The sequence below is a fragment of the Lichenostomus cassidix genome, chromosome 7 (assembly GCF_008360975.1).
Source record: "Lichenostomus cassidix isolate B80296 chromosome 7, HeHo_3.0, whole genome shotgun sequence".
In the NCBI taxonomy this organism is placed as follows: domain Eukaryota; kingdom Metazoa; phylum Chordata; class Aves; order Passeriformes; family Meliphagidae; genus Lichenostomus; species Lichenostomus cassidix.
In genome coordinates, this window is record NC_139488.1 from 9,972,381 (window position 1) to 9,996,668 (window position 24,288).

Consider the following 24,288-nt stretch of genomic DNA (forward strand, 5'->3'; position numbering starts at 1 on the left):
CAACAGAATACAAGGTAGCAAATTGCAAACACAAGCTAAGTTAGATTTCTTTGGAACCTGAGGGTATTTGAACAGCCAGAGAACTCAAGAACAACACATTTAAGACCCCCTAAATATTAATAACCTCAAATTGCAACATTTTTGAACTTCACTTCCTCTTTGAGCTTCTTTTCAGGCTTATTTCCTTTGTTTTATGACTCAAAGCAAATGTAAAATTTTTGCTTTATAGACGATGACAGAAAAAGCAAAAAAGCTTCCATCAGAAGAATTCTGCAACTCAGTTGTCAAATATTTTTCACACCCCCATTCCCAAGAGCAATTGTTTTAACTAAAACACTGTCACTTCTTTCTTTTTTCTCTAGAATGACATGATTTAAAGACACTAAGAAAGTAGCAGGGCTCCATTCTGAAGGCTCTGGGGTTTGGAAATGGGCCTTTTTTTTTTCCTTCAGACATATTTTGTTTTTCCTTTGAAGGAAGAGTTCTGTGAATGTGTCTTGTTAAACACGTTAACTTGAGCAGGAAAGCCAGCTTTTCTGCCGTAACTTTTAACTTAAAAGTTCTAAAAATAATGAACAGAGATGACAACGATAGCTTGCTTTTGTAGTCATTAAAACATAGTTTAATGATCAAAATTTAATTCCATTTTTTCATGTTTTTCTAAACCCATATTTAAACTCTGATGCTACAATAAACAAAAAAGTTACAATCCAAAGGTAAATATAGACCACTTGGAATTAAACTTGTAGCTACCAACCCAGAACTTTACTAGAAATCCAAAACTACAGAAGTTTTTTATTGCTGTGTTACAAACAATTTCAATAGAAAGAGCTTTTGATTTCCAAAATTGTTAACAGTTCTCTAAAATGAGATCTGCAATTCACTGAACTTTTCTCTCTGTGCATCCACAGTCTCATTTATCAAGGCACTAGTAAGTGTATCATCTGTATCTCCAAGACAGTATCAAACACTACAGCCATATGTTAGCCACCAACTAAAACCATGCATTCTAGAATGAAACTGGATGGTCTAGATCTAGATTTTCTGTATAACAGCTATATAAGGATTTGTGTACAGGACTGCACACACAGCACTGTATTCTGAACCCTTAAAATAAGGATTTAAGCTGGGTATTTTTTATTTCAATAGGAAACTTAGGAAGTTTTTATACCAGGTGAATTGAACCTACTGTAGTACTTCAACATTACAAAGCCACAAACCTATTTTACAAAAAAGAGAAAAAAACCCAAAAGGCACTATTTTGCAGCCATAGAACTTTTCACATTTTAAAACTACGTTAAACAGAGAAAAACATTTCAAGAGAGCCATGTGTTCTGCTTAGTTACTACTGGAATGCAGTTTACTCAATGACTTATGAGCTATTTTGGAAAAGCAGTTTCAGAAAACAAAAAATTGCCAATTTAAAATGAAAACTGTAAACAGTTTCTCAAGGATAATGAACAGACTTCTGATGCATAAGATATGAAGTAGCAGGAACCAAAAATGCTAGTGAACTAGAGAATTCTACTTTATACAAAAAAAGAGACAACCAGATTGATAAAAATACAGGAGAGACAGAATTTTAGTAACTTTCTGCCTGTCCACAGGGTTTTTATCCACTGTTATCAAATAGAGAATGTTGGAACTAATCTTTTGCCATAGAAAAGAAGTAGACAGCAGTTACTAGAAATACTGTAACAGCTAGCTTACTAAAAAAAGAGAATATGCCAAGCAGGTCTCTTATTTCTAAGGGGTGGAAGCCAGAAAATTAACTTAGTTTGCTAACAGGTGAATGTGACAGCCAATGCATAAAGATAACTTGCTGTCAGTTACTGCATGTCCCCAGGGCACGGTCCTTGTCAGATACATTCCCTCCTAGCCAGGACTGTGAAGCCTTACACTTATCAATGGGAAACTGCAGAAGGCCAAAGATGATGTGACCCTTTCTCCAACCCCCAAAATCCTCATCAGAAGATCTACATTTAACTAAATTACTTCAGTTTAATAGGATGGGAATCTTGACATTCTGGAAATCTGAACTAGCAGGAAAATAGTACTGCACAGTGTAAAGGAACAAGAAGTCATGAATGCTAGAACATCAAAGTAGCACAACTGTAGGAATTCAGGAAATGCAGTTCTTCCTCAGCACATATACAATTCAATTACAGGGATTCACAAAGATAAGTCAGTTACATCTCAACTCCTACAGAAGGATTCAGCTCCTGAAAGGTTCAGTCACTGCTGTCTGATGTCATGCCATCACTCTTGGCAAGCATTCTGAAGAAAGATGAGCTACAATATAAATGAAAAGGCCTCAGTATTTCAACCATGACGGCCAGCTCCTGGAGGAAAACCAATATTCAGAGCTACTTGGTTTCTTGGTCTCTCAAAGCAAAACAAAGCTTTGTTAAGACCTGAAGATACAATCCTAACTAACAGTACCTCCAGACTGATGTTACAGACCCCACAGTAGAACACTGCAAGGATAGTTAAGTGCCAGACACTGAATATCCTTACAAATAATCAAGTTCACACGCAAGTAAAAAGAAAGTGAATGATCTTTGATGCAAAGGCTATGGGATCTACTCATTATCAACAATCTAACATCTGTACCAATTAAGGGAAAATAAACTACATTTTGTGAGGATCTGGAATAGAGCCACAATGTGATGACATGTGACTGCATGGTATTTGTACACTTCCAAGCAATTAGTTCAAGAGACTTCCCTCTAAGCACTCTTTTAAGTTAGTACTCACTGAAATTTACTTCTTGAATCTCTGACGCATTGTTTAAAACAGGGAAGTCATGTTTGGTAAACAAAGTACAGATCCCCAGAAAAAGGGCTTGGGACTAAATCTCCAGAATCCTGGGTCAAATGTGTTTCATGACACAAGAAATAAGGCTCTACCAGAACACAATTTTGCTTTGCTACCTTCAGAGACAAAACTTCATTAAAAATATTTACTACGTAAAAATTCTTCCATGGAAATGAATTACCGCTTTCATGAGCCGAGATTTTTGTGATATATTTATGCTCATGTGTTCTAAACTGTGAAAATTAAACAGAACTGGCCAGACATCTTTTCGTGGTACCGACTTGCTCAGAAACATGACAACCTACAGCAGATGAGCACTTCCCCCTTCAAAAACAGGATGCACTCTCCATACATCCAACAAGTTGTACACTTTTTTGGATGTTAACTGGTAAAACAATCCACCACAACCACTATGGCAACAAGTTGTTAAAAAGAGAAACCATTAAAATTATATTAAATTATATGATATTAAAATTACATGTGTGCATATTTTTCTACCTAACAGAAGTTGCAAAGTCACTTGAGGAAACCTGCAGCCAAGACCTAGGACATGGCATCTCCTTTCATAACAATTTCAAAACAGCATAAAACCAGAGCCAGACCCCAACTCTCTTCCTGGACAACCCCATAAAGCACTATTAAACATTAGAACCATCTTTAAAGAGATTTACATATCATACATGGATTATTCACGTACTATAACATCCATTCAGTATGACCTCTGAATGATTAAAAGGAAAAATATCAACAAAACAAATCCACATGAAAAGAAAACCCCAAATTACTACAAACCAGATACAATTGAACAGTTCAAGGATATTTTAAATACATAAAGACTTCAGTGCTACAGAAGCAATAAGCCATAGCTTGCACTCCTATAACTACAAAAGCTGTATTTTTAACCTTTGTGAAATCTGACTTTCATAAAAAATAGAAGGAACACAACAAGGTAAGAGGAGGAACAAAAACCAACTAACCAAAAAAACCCCACAAAATCCACCACCAAAAACCCAACAAAAAGAAAAAAAACCAACCAAAAACCCAAACCACACACACAAAAAACACCAAAAAACCAATCCAACAAAAAAGAAAATTATCTTCCTGAACTTGAGGTGGGGGGGGGAAATAGTATTTCATCTGTATTTTCAGACAGACAACAGAAAATGCCAAAGAAACAAAAAAGTTTTCAATAGCCTTCTAATTCAAGTAGTCAATTCTTGCCTTTTTCTATAGCTTAAAACATATAAAACAAAATGGATTGCTTACCACATGCAAGAAAAATATTAGGGTAATAATTATTTGTTCTCAAACTAGTGGTCCAAATTTTATTTTAAAACATTATTCCTGCAAACACTAAAATGATACCTAATAAAAGTAGAGAATACTGATAGCAAAAAAATTAAGCTAGACTAAATGTTACAGAATTGAAATGAAATTCACATAGATTTAAATAACCAGATTTTAATCCACAGCACAAAAATGCTGTCAGTATGCAGCCAAATGGCTTCAACTTTGTAACTAAAGCATCTTTAAGGTTTATGTAATCCAGAAATTAAAGGTACATTATCCCTTTAGTAGAGGTACGCTGGTTTTCAATCTGAGTTAGTAACCGGAATACATACAGTAGGCTGTGTTTCAGAAATCACCCTTTTGTCCTGTAAGAGTGTTTCTATTAAGAAAGGAAATGCAGGGAATAAAATTCCATGTGTTTTTACCTGACCAAACCACAAAACTTCCTGTTATTACTTGACAAAAAGGAGTGGTATTTTAACTGAGGAACCTGCAGGGAGATGTCAGAAGTTAGGGAGAACAATACCCTCCCTGTGATAGGTATGTTAGCAAAACACATGGTTAAAAACCCCAGCATCTGTAGAAGGCAGTTAAAATTTATCTTCCATTCTGTAATCTTTCTAGGATGAAAGAGATGACTTCATGCATACTGAGGTTTCAGACTCACAGACGAATGATGCAGAAGATTTCTTCTCATAGAATGCGACCTCATTTCCTAAAGAGAGGGAAAAATGCTGTGTTGTTTCTTCCATTTCAAAGTGTGTCCCATTTACTGCATTAATAATGCTTCAATGAATAGTTACAGTCCACTTTATTGCATCAGCTGGACAGACTTGGTTTAAAAAGGAAAAACATTTTCATTATGCACCTAGGTAAAGCCCACAGTGGCAGGAAATATCTTCTTTTATTTACAAGCATGGTATCTTAGAACGAGTTCAGAATTCTTTTACTAAAAATAACAACCTAGTTTTGTTCACTGATCATGCAGTCTAACTAAAGCATGTCAAGTTATTAAAGCAATTGTATCCTCTTTACAACTGGATGGGGGAAATTTACAAAGTGTACAGTACAAAACTACTTAGCCAATTCTATTTTGTTTTTTAACTTTAGCATTCACTTTAATATAGATTAGAGCAATGCTTTACTATGGATACTTACAATGTTTACATTAAGGTTTGAGTAGCTAACATATAAAACCTGAGCTAACAAACTGAAAGCTATTTTATTTGTAAACTGAGAAATAGGCAATGGACTGTGCTCACATAATTTGTCAGTGGATGCTGCTAGCTGCTGACAAAAGGATGGCAAGATGCAGAAAACACAGCTATCATTGCAGGTACTGGCACAAACAGACTTTAGAATATTTGTACTATTCTGCCTCTTCTTCCAAAGATCAAGTTCTCTTACAGTCCCCCATCACAGCTGCTCTACATCCCAAATCTGCAATGTCCATCTCTCTTTTCTTAACTATGTCATATGACAGACTCACTGTCTCTGTTTTCTAACCTTATTTCTTACCCCAGCTATTTTCAGCATGTATTTTTTCTTTTGTTAAACCTTTTACCTTCCCTTCTGGCTCTGACAGTTTCCTAATACAACCAGCTGCAGTTCATACACCTCTACCAGGATATCCAACCCACTGTAATCTCAAGATGTCAGTCTCTTTCCATAATCTACAAACTCCCCTTCATGTGCATTGCTTTTCAAAACTTCAAGGTTCCATGCTCCTTAGTTTTCATGACATCATCCTTACAGGATTTCAATCCAAATGTATTTCTCTTTTTCTTTGGTTTGACTCCTACTAGTGTATGTAGGACATAAACACATACTCTGTCTACTGAGAAAATCATGCTCAGTTTTACTCTGGTAAGCTTCTAATATTTGTTTAAAAGCTACAACTAGGGATAAATCATACAGGCACATACACAGACAAGAAGTCACATCTTAACATATAGCAAGGCCCTGCTACCAGTCAGTGAGCTGTTTAAAGGCTATCAAGTAAGAAATGGATACTAACTTTAACATGTGCAAAACATGTATTCTTCCCTAGCTTTCTTTAATCAAAAACCTAATTTTTAAAAAAGTGCAAGCAACTAAAGGCAGCATTTTCACAGTAAAAGCATGCTTCAGCACCTGCCAGGGTATAGCCCTATGAACACAAGCTACTGTAAATTGCACAAAATAGAGAGAAAAAGGGAAGAATTGGTCAATAAGGGAATTAAAAGTTTCCAGAAACAAAAAACTATGCATTAGAAGTACCAAAAACTTTGTTCCTGTTGAAGGAAAACAATCCAACCCATTAAAAACAATTAGGCAGTTGAACTAAAACAAAAATGATGGACTTTACATATACATTATCATTATCAGGAATGAATGACACTGATTCTACAGAGTTTGTTTTATGAAGAGTATTATTAGCAAGTAACAAACTGCAGAAAGCAGCTAAGTAATACTGCAGACTGTGCTAGATCTGAGCGTATTTTACTATTCACCAATTCATAAATAGCAAGCATTGCACTGAAACAACTGACCCCAAATTCCACAACTGGCAGCTGCTAGCTGGTATGTTGATGATGGATCTCAGCCACACAGGAAGGACTGGACACAAAAAAAAAAAAAAATTAATCAGCATAGATAGACTAGGGTGGCCCAAACACTTTAATAGTGAATGCTCCATAGAGTCATCAGGTAAAGAGAGAGAACAGAGTTCAGAGAAAGCAAAAGGAAAAAAAACACAGACATAAGAAGCAAACTAAGAACAGAAGTTAGTAAAGAGAACACAGAACGAAACAATGTGAGAAAAAGCATCCACCACCTGCACCTTTCCATGTTATTATCAAATTAGCAAGTATGGTTTCAGTGGAGCTTAAAATAGCCATTTTAGAGGCAACAGACCTTGCTACAGCTGGTGACAAGTCTCCTGGCAATCACAACTACAAGTTTAGATTCATATTTCTTAGACTAACATATATGTAAACAAAAGATATAGCTTCTTTCAATTTCACTTACCTATACAGAAAATATGCTGTAATTTTTTTATTGTTTCAGATGGAATATCAGACAATGTGCAGTACCAATACAAAATAAACTTTTCTCCAAATGATTACACCAGAATTCTTATGAAACACACAATTTATGTAAATCTACTTGTGTATGTATCTACACAATCATTTATAAACACATATTTATGTGTATTATACACACAGAACACAAATATTCCCTTATTACTCTTAATTGCAGAGAAAAACAGAGTATACTAAGTTCAGTTAAATGTATAGAGCACTCACAACCCAAAGGCCAACATGCACCATTATGACCTGAATGCAAATATCCATGAACTATACCACAAATGACACTATTATCTGGTACTGTTGATGCCAGCTAAAAACATTGTTTGACACAGACTACAGGAACAGCACTAACTGACAGACTAACCATGCCTACTCCCCCAACAGGTACACTGCAGTTCAAAAAGACAGATAAGAAAAAGGAAAAAAAGCCCAAAAGCATGGAACAAAACAAACCCTACCCATCCACTCCCCTCCACATGCCAGAACCTTTTACACTTTGCTCACTCTCTGCAACTGTGTTGCTCAGCTCCTCAAGGGTCTCCCTCACACACACAAAACATACAACCAACATTTAGGAGGCCAGTGCCTCAGAACTCCAGGTAACCACACAGCAAAATCAAAATTTAACTCACAGGTATTTCTCCTCAGTGTGAAATCAAAGAAGACAGATCTCAATCCTCCCTCGAGTTTCTACTGTTACTACAGACATTGTAACTTTTACTGCCAGATAATATCTCACATTCATCCTCTGGAAGCATCCACACATAAGACCCTATATCATTAGAAAATTATACAGGATCTGAAACATCCAGTAGAGATGAAAAAGCCTCTCACTTCCTAAAAAAAAGGGTCACCTGTCAGCCTTTGAGAATGAATGTTAACCTTACTCATATGTATAGATGTGAATAGATGAAGTTACTTCCACATGCTCATCAACAGAACACGCTATTAATTGCTAAAAGAACTTAGCTCAAAGTAAATATAAAGGGTCATTAGCAAACACATGATAACAGGGAGGAGATTAGTATTTTTGATTCAAACCTGATCTTAAATACCAAATTTGGATCTCAAAATAATTGACATTAGACATTCCCCAACTTCCCAATTTTCATTTAGCACTATTAAAAGCTTTGTTCTAAAAACCAGCATTTTGTTGATGTAACTTTCTGGTTACTGCTGGTTCTGCTGATGGTAGAACAGCAGGAATGATCTGCTTTGAGCAGCATTTGAAAGCTGTAAGAAGTCTACAACTGTCAAAAATATCTGGATTCTGGCTGTAGCACCCTACTCTCATGACCCTACTTACAGCTCCCAGCATAAAGCAGAGCAATTGCACTGTGTGGGAATACACAATGCAATAGAGGCAATTAGCAGATTACCTTCAAGGTACAGACACTACTTCAAGCACCTGCTTTCTGCCACTGGCCTCTACTTAGCAGTTTTCAAGCAGCAGATACATTTGTTGGGGTATTTTAAGAAGACTGCAGCCACCAGGCAGTTGTCTTTTGCAGCTGAGGAGCAGGTGGTAATGACACAGCCACTTGCCTGACACATAGCAGTCTGCTGACATTTGCCTTTTTCAATCATTGCTGAAAGCTCTGCCACACTGACAGACCCAATACAAGCTGATCATATTTATTACCTGTGGAACACATTCAAACTCCAAGTGGGTAGGTAAAAAGGTAATGTGAAAATTTAAAAGGGAGAGTTGTGTTTTAGAACTCCTAATTACTCGTAAATGACGCTAAATAAAGAAAAATTAAAACCCCAGAACTATTTAGCATCAAGCTGTAATGAATCAAATAAGAATTCAGTAAGCCTTTATAAGGGTTTAGCTATCTGTGAATCTACTTGAGATCTCAGCAGGGTTTCACGTCTAGGTAACATGACTTCTGAGAAAACCAGAAGGAATGAGCAAGAAATACAGCGCAGTTTATTACACTAGAACACTTATGTTACAGCCCCCTCTGCTGGAAATATCTAATACATATTGTTACACAACAGCCTGGAAAAAATGCTAAGAAAAGCAACATAAATTAAAAATATGTGGAAAAGAGAGCTTATTGCTTTTATTCACTCATGTTTACTCTTCCACTTGCAGCTGAGTAAGCACCTTTCACAGAAGACTAAGTTCTGTAATATCAAGTATAATTACTGACAACTTTAGATCTCTCACCAGGCAGTTCAATTTCAACATTGTCATATATAGTGTGAACAGCCATATTAACTTAGGCAAGAGGAGCCTAAACTGGGAACCAAAAAAATCCAACAACTTGCATCAGGTGACATGGAATAATATTCAAATAGCTTTGAAAAATCAGACCTGCACAGAAAAACACCCAGAGGGGACCAACTGCAACAGCTTTTCGTTCTCCATATTTCAAACTCTCAACTCTTCACATGAGGTGCTTTTCTAAGACTGAAGTAATGAATCCAACATCAAGACCCAGAGAAAGAGACAAGGATTTGTAACCATCACGTCAAAGACCTGAATGAGGTTCACCATTTTCTCTCAAAATGTTTACTATTTCCAGTTTACTTTGTAGCTCAGTCTTAAAAAACAAATCATGTTTTGACTTTTTAGTTTCCCCACATAGATCCAACATAAATAACATTTGTCCCTCTGTAACAAAACTTCAAATGAAGAAAAAAATCTCAATTTCTCTCCAACACTTTGCATTTTCCTCATTTCTTAACTCATTAAGAAAAGACTCTTTCATCCATTCTTCTCTTACTGTCACTGCTTCAAGAAAGAAGACAGCAATATTGCTATGCTTGCTTTAACTATCTGGGTTTGATACTCACAGCTGCAGGCATGGCTATGTGACTCTGAACATAAGGCTGGTGATGTAGTGTTTGAACTCCATGATCAGAATACAGCTAGTATAAAAACAAAAAAAATACAAAAAATTAGCACCGAAGCTTGTTTCACAATGATAGGTTTTTAAGCCTTTCATATTAATTTAGAATCCTTAAAACTTCAAATTGTGGGCTAATGTTTATTAGAACTACTGACTTTTTAAAAACCACCATTTCAATATTTAAATCTATATGTTCCCCACTGATTAGTAAAGTTTAGTAAACTTAGTTATCTTGACCAGTATCCCAAACCACCTTCCTTGACAGAAGTAGCAGCTTCTCTACTACAAATCCATTTCACTCAGCTCTAATGGAAACAGTGTTTAAATGTGCAGATTAGCACAATGAAGTGTAATTCCCAGCATTACCAGACTAATAAAATATTTGCATACACATAATACAGATAGTTCTTGGAATTTTACACCATTCTTCTGAAATTTGACACACTGCTTCCTTTAACATGAACAAACTGCCTATCTGTAAAAGAGCACATTGTATTCAAATATTCCTTAAATAATTTATTTTCTTAGTGCTCACAGATTTCAAATCTCTGTACAAGTTTATATCTGATTCATGGAACACTAAATGTAAAATAGTACTGTTAGTAAGATTATGGCTATAAAATAAATACCAAGATTTATGCACTTTCAAAAAGGAAGGACAACCTCTAACTCAAGCCTTGTATTATTCAGTACGTTTATAGGGAAATTAAATTACTTCAGTACATCAGAATTTTCCACTTGAGGTGTCTGAAATACCTGTTTTGGAACTTCTCTTGTAGCAATAAAATACCCATTTAGCTTTTGAAACGATACCTGATTACTGGTAATCAAGTAATTAGATGTTCTACTTTAACATCTAGTTTTGCCTCCCTGTTCATAAGGAATGAATATTTGAGAAGTATCAATTAATATAGAATAGAAAACAAGTTGTGATTAAGTTTTTCTACAGCCATTAACTGTAATTTTTAATATCCAAGAGATTGGTTAAATGATTAATTTTGTCTACAATTTTTTGCTTCTGTTATCAGTAGCATTTCTAATGCTTCTTAAGGGACTCTTAATATACAGTAAAGCACTCTTAATTCATTTGGCTCATCACAGTATTTAGAAACAAGCTTCTACTCACAGAAGAATTACTTCAGGAAACTGTGGTTTGGGATATCAACAAAGAATCTACTCCCATTTTACACAGACATTACTTACAAAAAAACCCAATTGCCAAGTCCTTATATCACTGTCTGTAATACATTTGTGACTCTCTAAAATATATCAGAACCAAAGCATTCTCCTAGACAGGATGAGAAATCCTAATTGAGGACACCTGAAATTATTTAACAGCAGAGTAAGTACTGAAACAGTTGACCTAACTGCCCAAACAGCCAGTGCTTAAAATAAAAGATTATATGTTTCACTTGCAGATAAGCACTTCAATTTTCAGTACACTTCTTTACATTTTTAAAAATACCTCAGGAACTGCAGCTTCCATTAGGAGAGGTGGAGATATACATCCACCTTCCTGGTTAATTCCTATTGGCTGATAAAAGACTTCAGATGGTTGCAGATACAGGAGTGGAGGTGAAGAGGTAGGAGACTGAAATAAAAAACATTATTCTCATAAATTTTATTATTTAGGCAGGACAAAGAAGAGCCTCCTTTACAGTCTTCTTTGCTACATATAAACAAAAGATAAAGCTTTAAAAGAAAGTGTCAAATTAACCTTTGATAACCTAAAGAAGCTAAGTGACAGGGAAGTGGATAGAAAGGTCAGGTAGTAGGAGAAAACAAAAATATCCTTTAATTTTATGTAGTTTTCAGATTTTATTTATGTTTTGAAGTGTCTTGTGTAATCCTAAAATTTATAAAATTCACGCTTAATCTCAAGGTCACATAAACATACTACAGTTAATTTTTCCCCTGCAACAATGTTAGACTAGCAAAACAAGATTTTTGTTTTAAAGTAATTACAGTAGCTCCATAATTCAGCACCCTGATTTCAAAGCAGCAGATTGAGCTATTAGAGTGGAACAGACCATAACTGGACAAGGCTAGCTGCTGCTGAAGTGATGAGGCTGCATTATAACAGTTCAAGCTTAAGGAACTTGGTCCTCTTTTCAGGTTCAAACTCTTCAAGTTCCTCTAGTGCCAATATTTCCACATTAACTGCTCTTTTACAAAACAGATCAGCTATCTCCCCAAAATGACTAGGTTAACAATTTCAAGTTCTTCCTCTTTCAAGAGCCTGGGTCTAACATCACCCTATGTGTATGCCTACATGCTTCTGCCAACAATACTCCTATGAAACACAGTTAATGTAAGTTAGACAGTTAATACCTATTTCTTTAATCAGGCATAATTTGGCAGTTTATACCTGCTTCTGAGAATTTATCAGGTAATTTGACACAAATTCTTTGCTAAATGGGATGGGAAGATGCTTTCTATACATCAGATTTGTATTTCATGTTTCAATAGATGCATTTTATGCCTTCTATTGTAGCAGTCAATGTTGTAAATACATTGAAATTAGTATGAATAGCTGTATTTTAGCAATCAAGTTGTGAATAGTGAGAAATGTCACTGAGATAAGCACACCATACCTTTAAACTAGGTGAAAAGTAATGGTAAATTGCTGCAGCTACAAACTGTATTTACCTGTGGAACAGACCACTGCCACTGACTTGAAAGACACTGTGTTGGTGCCTAAAATTGAACAAAAAGATGTTACTGATGTGATGAAGAACAAACGAACACACACGGAATACTATTATTCTCAAATCAATTCTCAACTAAAAAGAGGATATATGATTTTCCTTAAGTTCCAAACAATTCAGGAATATGGTTTTATCTATTTCCACTCAGCCTCCAACTTGGCCATTTCATAAACTCCAAAAATTCTTAAGTCAGATTCTCAACAGAGGTGCTCAGAGCACAGGAATCAATGGACCTAAGCTGGAACTCTAAAAAGATTGTAGCTTTAAGGGGAAAAGTCTTTCACCATGAGAAAGGGCAAGTACTGGAAGTTGCTATACAGAAAAGTTGTGTGGAATCTCCATCACTGGAGCTACCTAAAACCCAGCTGGACAAGTACCCAAGAAACCTGATCTAAACAGCCCTGCTTTGAGCAGAACCAGCCCTACTTTGAGCAGGAGTTTGGCTTAGATGATAAAAGGATGCTACTAAGCCAGCTGTCTTGCAACACAAAAGAAAATGTAACTTGTTATACTTTCATGTAGCTAAATAAGCAAAATAGACTCTTCACTAGAATACAATTTTCCATGAAGTTAAAATATGTTTTACACTACTATTATGAACAGTCTTTTTATTTCCTGAGAATAAACAGACCTGGGACATTGCTGCAAATAGTACTGCATGGCTGGGGGACTAGTGACGGTCTGAAAATCATTTTCAAGCAGATACCTGATAATGGTACGTAGGAGACTGATAAACAGGTGGAGCAACCATCACAGGTGAACTGGAAACAGAGCGAGACTTCAAAAGAAAAGAAGTTACAAATCTCAATGTAGCAATTGCACAAACTGTCACTTCCTGTTAAACACAACTCTGAACCAACCTCCCCTCCCTTCTGAAAATGATTTACCAAGTTTTAACCTCCACTTAGGCTTCTTCAAACCCCCTATCTCTAAGGGCCTGTGTTAAATTAAACAAAAATGTCTGGCATATTCACTTAGACCTTTTCAGAAAGCACTAGGCCATCACAACCTAGAGACAGTAAAGCTTATGCCTGGGGTAAGACCCAGACTGATCATGAACTCTCCTGTCCAGTAGGTCACACCAAAGCAAAAGAACCCTGCAGAAGCAAAATAAACTGAAGTGATATTTAAAAAACACAAAATAAAGAGTCTAATATAAGGAAGCCATTTAAATATCTAGCATAAGGCATAGCTAAAGAAACTGGAAGCAGGAGGGACTAGAAAACACTGCAGTCATTTTGGCCCACAAAAAAGCATCTATACCAAAATTAATTACTTACTGGCCATGGCTGCTGAACAGGAGAAACTTCAGATGTATGAAAATAAGCCACTCCATTATGGTAAACATATGGATATCCACTCGAAGTGGTTAAGTACATTGTACCAGCTTCCGGTGATACAGCAGTAGTTGCATACATTGTACCAGCTTGTGGTGTTACAGCAGAACCTGGAATAAATATTTTAAAACTTAATTACAAAACATTTTTTTAGATGTGTACATCATAAAAAAAAATTAAGGGAAAATAATTTCTGATCTTCAGAGAAAGAAAACATTCAAAGAAAAGAACATGGAACAGTGTGCCTAATGCCATCTCGATTCCCTCTCAAACACAATCATGAAAGCAGATGGCCACAGGATGTCTCCAGAGATAGATGGGAAGGGCTGCAGAAGATGACAGCCAAATAAATTACTGAACACATCACATAACATGGGGAGACTTCTCTAGAGAAATAAAAAAAAAGGGAAAGTTAATTCTGTAACTGAAACTGAATTCACAAAATAGTAACATAGTATAGAAAAATGTATCAGGAAGAACACAATATAAACAACATCACTAAGCAAGTTTTAGTTTTTCATCTTGCCTTGCAAGGGTAAGAGCCACCATGAAGTGTCATTTTATGAACAGACAGAGCACTGCAGAGATCATCAGGATGCTCACTGGAAGACCAAGCAGGGTCCCACAAGTGTTCAAGAGCTTTTATTGACAGTCAGACAGCCCACAGACTTATACATGCATTTACTTCCACTGCAAACCATTCTGAGCATATTCCACACACAGCATTAGTGCAGTGCAAGCCCAGGTACATCTTGGTTAAAACATTACAATCACAATGACAATACACAAATGCAAGTAAAAATACATACGAGCATTAGGACTCCGCACTTGTTTTCTTATTGCTGGGCCAATATTCAATTTCTTATCCTTATAGTTGAGTTTTTTGGCCTAGAATTAAAGAAAAAAGACATTTTCTACACAGATATAGGCATCTGAGAAGTGAAAAAATCACCAGTAGACAAGGTACTCAGTAGGTTAGATACACTGAGCATGAGAGCAAACATACTGAAATCAGACCCTAGGATACATGTCTGGAACCTGGCGAAACTCAAGGTCTGTTTTTAATACTTATACATATTTAGAGGACAGCAACACAAAAGAAAGTTCTGGAGGCATTTCTCAGAAGAGTAGAATAAAAAAAAGGTGCAAAGGATGATCAGAGTTTCATATAAAAAGAAATTCAAGAGTACAAAACAAATAAACATTAATTTTATCCATAAATTTAAGCCTACAAACTCAGGTTAAGATGGAGAAAAACCTAGATGCTACATGATCTTAAGATGAACATGAAATAGTAGAAATATGCAAAGATGACAAAGGTAATAGAGTTGTAGGACATCTAAATTATAGGACTTACAGTAGCAAAGGAAAACATCAGTAAGACTTTACATAGAGCAACCTTTCAGTTACAAAAGGAGCAAAAACCCTAAGCCATTTACAAAATGGTATTCAGTACCACTAGTGCTCAGTTCACAGAAATAAAGCAATTAAAAAAAAAAAGCCAGGGCAAGAAAGCCAGCTGACTCAAGAAGTTCCTGCCTGTAGACTTTTTTAGCTCCACTAACTTCAAACAAAGGTTTGCAATTTTCAATATTTTAACCAGCCTTCTAATTGTGAAAAAGCTATTTGCATGTCTCAGATGCCAACTTCTCTGTTTTTTTTCCCTGCACCTTGATACCCTCACATGAATGAGTAGATCTTGACTGACAGATGTCTCCAATACACTCCAACCAAAATACAAGAGCACACATTTCACAAAACCAAGTTAACTCAAGAGCTGACCATGTCTCAAGGAAGGCTCTACAAGGAGTGTCAAGACAGTAACACAGTGAAGAGAAGCAAAAATTGCATGACATGAGCTTCATCACTGAAGACATCAAGGGAGCCCAATTGTTACTAAAAGAATTACATCAGGTCCCACAAAGAAACATGCCAGAATAAAAATATCTTCCTAATTCCCACACAAAAATCTTTACAGCACTGGAATGCTAAGGATAAAGTTTTTCTAACTCTACATACACTGTAGACCACATATAGACTAAGAAAATAAAAACCAATGTCAAAGTCAAAAACAGCACCATGAACTAGAACCTCCTTCCTTTGTTTCAGAATATCTCAGCATAAATCTTATATCTCTCTAAACCATTTTATTAACTATCAGACCAAACTTATCATCAAATGCAACCTGGCAAACAGAGGACCAGACTACTCATGTCTAATAGGAAATGAATTATTTCATTTAAGAGACAAACACAATGGGGACTATCACTTACATCTTGTAAAATCTTCTGTGCCTCTTCTTGGGTTTCAAATGTAACAAAGCCATACCTAAACAAAAATTACAGAAGCTAAGTCACTAAAGTTTGTATTTACAAACACAGCACACTGTTACTTGATGTACAATACAAGTGACACTACAATATAAACTAATGGGTAAAAAAACAACTGTAGAAGTAAAGACTGAATTAACTGTATCCTTAGTATCTTCCTTACTATATTCAAGTATGTGGTAATATACAACCATGAATGAACAGCTATTCTTGTTACTCAGCCTACGTCTTCAATTCCTTCATTGCTATTAAACAAAGATTTTGATCTAAACCTTTCACTTGTTGTGGTGACCAAAGATGAGACACTTGGGATTTTTTCAAAGTTAGTATTATACTGTAATTCATAGTACAGCTCCCAACCACTTCAGCAACAACTGTGAATGCTCCACACTTTCACAAGCACTATCCACTATTTCAAACTGAGTTCTCAGAAAAGGCGGTGATGCAGAGATAGCCACTATCTGTAAATTTCCCTGTAATTACTAACACGATCAGCATTAAAAAGAGTTCTACGGTGATAAGGATGAAGCAATTCTCATACTTTGTGACATCGTGTGTCTTCTACCATACCTCTTCTAACTGCTGCAATAAATGGAACAGACTTTCCACACAGAACTCCTGCTTTTGCAAACCCCCTCAGTTAATTCCCATAGCAATGCTGGCCACTGAATGTGGCACTGCCAGTGCAAAGTATCTGAATGTACAGAACACACACGTAAGAGAAAAAAAACAAAACAAACCCTCCCTCACTCCCCACCCACCCAATAAATCTGACTTCCTGAATTACAACTATTCTTGAAATCTTTTAGTATTTTTGTACACACGTTTTGTTAGGGTCATGGCTCATTTCTCAGGGTCAGATTACAGAGCATATGAGCCTCTGCCACTCCTGCCAGCAGATCAGATTTTGCAATACAAGGTATCATTCTTTGTGAGTATTTCTATGCCTGTTTAAATACAGAGGTTCAGTAAATCTTCGTACTTGCAAATTTGTGGGCTTTTCTTGTATTGTCGTCTCTAAGCAAGCCTGTAAACTTTTTCAAGTTCAAAGGTCCTACCTACACAGACTTTTCATTCTGTGGACTGTCTGGATAATAAACTAATAGATATAATCACAAACTCATAAGTTTTTTAATCACTTGTCAAGGAGAAGCAATGACACCTGTGCTTGGATTTCAACAGAAATTCTAACAGCATGGAAAGTAATTATTTTCCAATATGTGAGACATCTGTTGGCAATCGTAACTGCATAATTATTATTGGTTATATGGACACACACTACAATTCTCATACTTCTTGGAATTTAGTAAAAGGGCAGGAGGTTTGGTGACAGACTGGGGACCAAGTTCCTGATGTCATGCAAGTGCACACTCTGTGCTAAGAGCTGTTACTTGCTGATACTTGTTAGCTCTGATAGCATTAAAACTGTCCTTACTGCTCAGGAAAGAATTTTAGAAGTACAAACCCTCATGCACATTCATTTTTGCTTTAGCCCTCTTGCCACCTTTCTCTGGAAGTGGACTTCCCTATTTATTCACATCAGCATCCTTTGGGTTACAGCAATAAGCAATCTTAATCTTTCTCTGTATTTGCTCTGGCATTTCTCCTACTGTTAACTTCCAGTCTCAGTCCCCCTTTTATGTAATCATGATTTAGTGTCAGATTTGTCTCCTGTGCTGCTGTTCCAAAAATCTTCACATAAAAATCTGTTACTGCCATGCACTACAGCACAATCAGGTGTATCTCAGCTCTTCCTCCACTTAAGGCTCCTCTCCATACTGGCTTTCAGTAACAGAAATAAACACATTTAATAACTGAATAACCTTCTTAGGATAATCTACTTAAATAATAGTTATTAAGAAAACTTGAAAAACTGGAAACTATTGATTTTGTCCTAGTCACACACAGCTTTACCTCATAACATGACTAACAGAGTTTTAGTCATGCAAATTGGAGACATTTATATAGAGATACCAAAAGGGCAGGAACAGATTTTTACATACACAGAATAATTGGAACATCAATGATAAAACATTCTGAGCTACAAAAAAAATAAATCAAATTTACTAGAGTCAGTCAGCTTTCTGTTATTTTCAATTCCCACAATACATTTATTCTACTATACTAACCCCTTTGACACTCCAGCTCTGTCATTTATTATCTTCACTTCCGTCACACTGCCATACTGAGCAAAGAACTTCTTCAGGTCATTTTCATTAGTCTAGTACAGTATATCAAGAGGGGAAAAAAAAAGGAAAAGTTGGATTGCATAGTTATTAAATTAAACGTTTACTGTAAGACTAATAACGGACATACTTTGGATAAAGTTGCTACAACTAATTATAGTTGCTACAAACTAATTATAACCCTGCATATGAAGACAGAAGAATGAGCAAGTATGAGTCTCAGGGCCCATTTAATTACTGCATTAGTTATTCAGCAATAGTTGTAGAAAGCCATTAAAACTTCTCTTAGTCTTCTCTACTAAAGACACAAGTCTTTAGTAGACTTATGTAACAACTGTGCTTTTACAGTTAAGATCAGCGAAGGAGGTGTGATCATAGATCTGAATTTTAGTTCCTATGAATTATGTGCTAGAGCAGTTTACAGTATGAAAAATCACTGCCATACTTTGAACTTCAACACAGCAGAATATGTAGGTTTCCATAAAAGATATACATAGGCCACATAACAAAAAAACCAAAAATAATTCTACTAAACCACAGTGATTTAGTCAACTCAATTGAACACACCACAATCCCTCTTTCTGAAGTAATTTTAACATGAGAGTCTGCAAGTATGTAAAGGCACACTATAGGAACTCCCCACTGTAAGTTAAGTAAGAAAAGGTTATTGCAACAAAGAGTTGTCTAAGTCAGCTAGGAAGGAACTGCCCCGTTCTGAGTATGCAGGGAGTAAGACAAGTTTCTAATGTAAAGGCACACCTAAGCTATGTGAACACTCCTCTGCCTTCTATGAATCTTTTCTTACCATGTAAGCATGTATCACATATGGTACCCTAAACACCACATTTAAGATTTAAATTTTGTTCTACATGGCCCTTAGTTAATGATACACCTAACACTGGAAGAAGCATGCTTAGATGCATGCATGCATCATTCAACTGTACTTTTACTTAACTTAAAGTATACCACAAGTACTGTTTTTACTTCTAGATTAATGACTTCAACTGTATGTATACAATTATGCATACAATTTTCAGGACTTGCCTTTTCCTATTTATGGTAAGACAAAGGCACTTGTCAGATTCTTAAGGAAGGTAAAGGCTTAGCATTAACCTATGTCAATGACACATGGCCTGCATCACTAAAGAATGTCATCTTGGTCTGAAGAGCACTATGTTCCCAACTGTAACTTCCCCTACTGAATTGTTTCTCTAAATTTAAGAGATCAGATGTTTCCTCTTACAAACACAAATCACTGCCATGTTGATAAACAAAATTGCAAAATCACAGAAGAGCTCGCTAGAAAGCAAATAAATTGTTGTTGATTAAGTGGCTCCCTTTTTCACAAAAGCTAAGTCAATAGCTTCTGCATTGCCCCAGCTGACTTGAGTAAGACCTTTGGTGTAAAAAAATTACCCCCAAAATTCTAACACTTTTTGCTGTGAGATTCCCAATAGAAAGCAATTCAAGACTGACATATAAATCCTATACAGATTAGATCAGAAATTTAAGATTGTATTTTATAGAAAAATCATACCAAATAGAAGAGCAACTAAGATAGCTATAGAGGTTTCATCCCTTCTATTTCCTCTCCCCTCCGCAAAATAATTCCATCTTCTTTATGATTACCAACATGCTTAAACTACTGTTGAAAATACAATTTCATAATAAATTTTGAAGTATCAGCAATTGAACCAAGTCAAGAGACCCTTCAAAGTGAACAGTAAATATAATTAATAAAAACTGATGTTAGACATAAGTATTTTAACCTTTGACACTGCAGTGAAGATAGAGTGAGAAAGGTCTTTTTATAGCTGCAGTAATTTGCTTACTCTTGCTGCAAAATGCTACAGTGCCTCTTTGATAAAGGCCAGAAAGTACTAAAATACATTTCCTGAAAATGAATGCCTGTATATCTCCTAATATATGAACACCTCTATTTGAATTATCTCAGCCAAATAAGCTAGAAGATTCTGGAATTTCTTGCATTTGTTATGCCAAATAATCGGAGTGAATTGTCAATTCTTGTTCCTCTTCAAATGAGTCAGCACTCAAAGGATCTCAGCCTAGGAGGATTAAGGCAGAGAAGATACTCTTGGTGGGAGCAAAGCAATAGTTAAGCAGACCTAGCATGTTTTGCAAAAGTCAACAGCTTAATTAATTATCTAAAGTGGGAAGAAAGAAGAAAACCTTAACCCTAAGCTTGTCACAAATGTTAAAAGCAACTGAACAAGGTAAAAGTGGCTCAACGGTCACTGCTATTAAAGGATTATAGGCAATACGCAAAGGTACAAGCATTTACGAATTAGTAAGATCAATACTGCAAATTACCCAGAGAAGCTTTCATACAGCTTTTAAAACAAATTCTTGCCTCTAAGGAAATTACTATGGTGAGGAATACACACACTATAATTCTTTGTGTGAACCAGAAGCGGTAGAGGAGCAAAAGCTACTGACGTTCACTCCACTGGCTATATGAAACATTGTGACAGTTTATTAAATTACACTAAGTGGTATACATAAACAAAACCTTCCACATACTTTTCTGCCATCAGCTCTGCTGATAACAAAAGCTACCTTCTTTGAAAAAAGAAAGTTCTGAAGAAGTGGTGTGTCAAAAGCTTCTAGCAGCTAGATGTACAGAGTCAACTTTGTAGGACAGTTATGCAAATCAAGGCTTAAAGCTTTATTCTCTACTGTTGCTTTGGATATTGTAGTGAAGAGGTCTTACCAACTAAACAAATACATGTGACTGTGTCTCTCATTTTTCCCTATTGATTTTTATAGGGTTATAAATTATCATTTAGCAGCAAAAAGAGTGAAGAATACCTTAAAATCAATTCCTCCAACAAAGACACGATTTGGAGTAACTGTTCCAAACCTCGGAGAACCGATCAGATTATTTAATCTCACCGGCGACACAGTGTTGGGACATGAAGGTAAAGATTCTGTTTGCATCTGATCAGTGGCCTGCTGATTGAAAGAAAATATTTTCAAAATCTTACATGCTATTTGTCAGTAAATGAAACACTTCTCAACAGACTTTAACACAACTTTTTGGAAGGCACAGCAAATGCTGAACAACCAAATGCTAACCATGTATTTTCATTCAGAATGTAGCTCAGTGTGTAAACCTAAGCTTAGTCTTAATCAATTCAGTAATTTAGTGAATACACTAGGGTCTGAAGTACAATATTAAACTCTTATCCAAACTGGACACCAACGTTGATTCAATCTGCACAGCATTCTGCTGTATAAATCTCAGGTTATGAATTTTATTATACAGAATATCTTATACCTATTAGAAGTCCTTATTTTAAGCCTATATAGAATGTACATTTTAAACTTAATCTGTGTTCTCACACACATCTACAGAACTCTGCTTTCTGCAACAGCCTCTGGTTTATTTTCCAAGTGCCAAGCACCCATAATTCCACCACAAAAAATCAACAAGCACCATACACCTGATGAGAAGAGGTCTTGAAGAACAAGTCTTTTAATTCAACATTCTTTTGGCCAACAAACAGCACACAGTGGTCTGAACAGAGATTCCCTCTGCAGAAGAACAACCTGATTGCTCTTGTCTCAGTAGAGGAACAAAGTACAGTGGGATCTTCATGGAAACCATTACTTAGCAAAGCCTGCCTGATGTTTTAACTTCCAGCATGCTTACACCTGTGAATCCATTTTATTGTAAACTCTTTTCAAAACAAATACTGCTGTGCAAAGTCAACCCTAACTGTGACATAATAGCTGTAAAGCAGCCATGCAGTATTGTGACTAACTTCTCCAACAGGATTATTTGATATCTCTTTGGCTACCTGTAAATTACTCCTACTAATTCTAAGTAACAGATGCATGCTGTTATTTGGGTATTTTAGAGACAATATTTTAAAGACAATAAATCCAGCTTAGTTCACACAACTGTTGCTTTAGAGAAGACACAATTCCTTCCCGAATTTACTACAACACACACACTTGAGGGCTAGAGGAAAACCCGAGGCTGTTAACCTGATCTGTTCAGGAGAATACAATATGTGTCTCTCCTTGGGAATACTAACCTAGAGTACTGATTAACCTGAACAAAACCCACCTCTAGGAGGCAAGGAACAAACATAGTCACTACAGTCCCAAAGAGGACTGTTTTTTGCAGCAAACAACTCTTGAGGGACAAAACAGGTTCCATTCTCCATGTCTCACACCAAAGACAACACTCTAACTGTACAACCATCTGGCAATTGTGTTCAGCATGAAAACTTCTGCACTCGACTATAACAATTAACAGCTAACACCACAACAAAATGTATTCCTCACCACAAAGAGCCCAAGTTGCATTTTCTCCATACATGTTTTAGGAGTAAATTCATTAAAATAAGCCACAAATACAAAAACCCCAATGGAAGAAATGAGGAATTAAACACACCACTTGTGAACTTCCAATTGTAAACATAGTAAATCCCAGTGAGTTTGAAGTGTTACACGTTAAAACTTGTATTCTGACAACCATCTCTTTATTACCAGTGTGGCAATACGAATGCAGTACTAAAAAAAAATTAAATATGTGCCAGCAGTGCATCACTTGCCTAAATATTTGTTTCTACTGCTTTTTTTTTTAACTTCCTTTTTATCTCTTTCCCCAAACAATATAGATCTGTACACTCATCGATGTTTTTATGGATTACTTAGTGCGTTTGACAATTGCTCATTGTCAGAATCGCTGTTTCCATTTCCACACTGAACACACGCACGGTCAGACACCCAACGCCACCAAGGCCTGGCGATTACCCGCACTGAACCCGCTAAACACCTCTATTTCCGCAGTCCGTGCGCTGCCCGGTCCGAGCAGACCCCGCTGTCCCGCACCGCGTCCCGCACCGCCGGCAGCTTCGCCACAGGCCTGAGGCCGCCGCACACAAAATGGCGGCGCCGCGCGGGCTGCCGCGAGCCGGGGCGCCCCAGCGGCAAGGCCCCGCTGCCCGCCCGCCCTCCGGGGCCGCTGCCCGGCCCCACAGCCCCGCCGGGCTCCTCACCGCGCCCTCGGGATCCATCGGTCCTCGCAGCCGCCGCCTCGGCCCGGCACGTTCCCGGCACGCGTCGCGCTCCTCAGCTCCGCCTCGCGCCCGGCTGACGCGCGGCAGCGGGGACGGGCTGCAATGGGCGGGGGAAGCGCGGCCTGGGGCGCCGCTCGGCGCAGGCGTCGAACCGCGGAGCGGCCCTGCCTCGTGCCGTGCCTCGACGCGCCTCAGCCCGCCGTGCCTGGGGAAATCACCCCTGACGCAAATACCGTTCCCCGAGGGTCCTAAGTACCCTCACGGGATCCCTGCGAAGGGGCGGCCGGAGGTGCTGCTGCTCTCACCCCTGCCCGGCACCTCCCCGCCTCAGGGCCCTGGGGCTGCCGGTCCGCCCGCGCCGCCCGGAGCGGGGAGCTCGCGGCGGCTGCAGTGCCCAGAGCCCAGGCAGCTTGTGCCGATGGCCCAGCGGGTGTCGGGCGCTCCGGCTGCTCTGCTCTCCTCCCCTCCCCGCGGGTACCGGAGCACCGGCAGCTCCGCGCAGCCCCAGGGCGGCTGTCCTGACTCCCCGGCGGGGCAGCTCTGAGTAGAGTACCGGTGCCACCCTGCGGAACTGTGCTTTGAAGCCCTGAAGCAGCCCAGGCACCTCACTCCGGCGATTTCCCCAGCACCTGGGGAG

The 24,288-nt window shown here is 37.5% G+C and overlaps 1 protein-coding gene across 6 annotated transcripts; it reads right to left on the reverse strand.

Annotated features, from left to right (window-relative positions):
• Positions 1 to 599: 599 nt before the first annotated feature.
• Positions 600 to 24,288, reverse strand: BOLL (boule RNA binding protein). Of its 6 annotated transcripts, none has more exons than XM_085066103.1 (12): positions 23,631 to 24,288; positions 21,430 to 21,570; positions 18,544 to 18,635; positions 16,358 to 16,412; positions 14,894 to 14,972; positions 14,028 to 14,194; positions 13,454 to 13,525; positions 12,689 to 12,736; positions 11,505 to 11,630; positions 9,984 to 10,058; positions 6,639 to 6,705; positions 600 to 4,822 (listed from the first exon to the last, which is right to left on the reverse strand). In XM_085066103.1, the coding sequence occupies exons 1-11, from the start codon at positions 23,646 to 23,648 to the stop codon at positions 6,688 to 6,690; spliced, it is 891 nt and encodes a 296-aa protein (XP_084922229.1). In that variant the 5' UTR covers positions 23,649 to 24,288; the 3' UTR covers positions 600 to 4,822; positions 6,639 to 6,687. The 6 variants fall into 6 exon arrangements, with proteins under 6 accessions (XP_084922229.1, XP_084922228.1, XP_084922232.1 ...); XM_085066102.1 differs by having other exon boundaries at positions 21,430 to 21,573; XM_085066106.1 differs by lacking the exon at positions 23,631 to 24,288 and adding an exon at positions 23,408 to 23,511.

Excerpts from the sequence above, each read along its gene's own strand:
- BOLL (XM_085066102.1), bottom strand. Across the intron at positions 14,973-16,357 it reads CACAGAAGATTTTACAAGAT|GCCAAAAAACTCAACTATAA; the intron begins GTAAGTGATAGT and ends CTTTAATTCTAG. Across the intron at positions 11,631-12,688 it reads GGCAGTGGTCTGTTCCACAG|TCTCCTACCTCTTCACCTCC; the intron begins GTAAATACAGTT and ends TTTTTATTTCAG.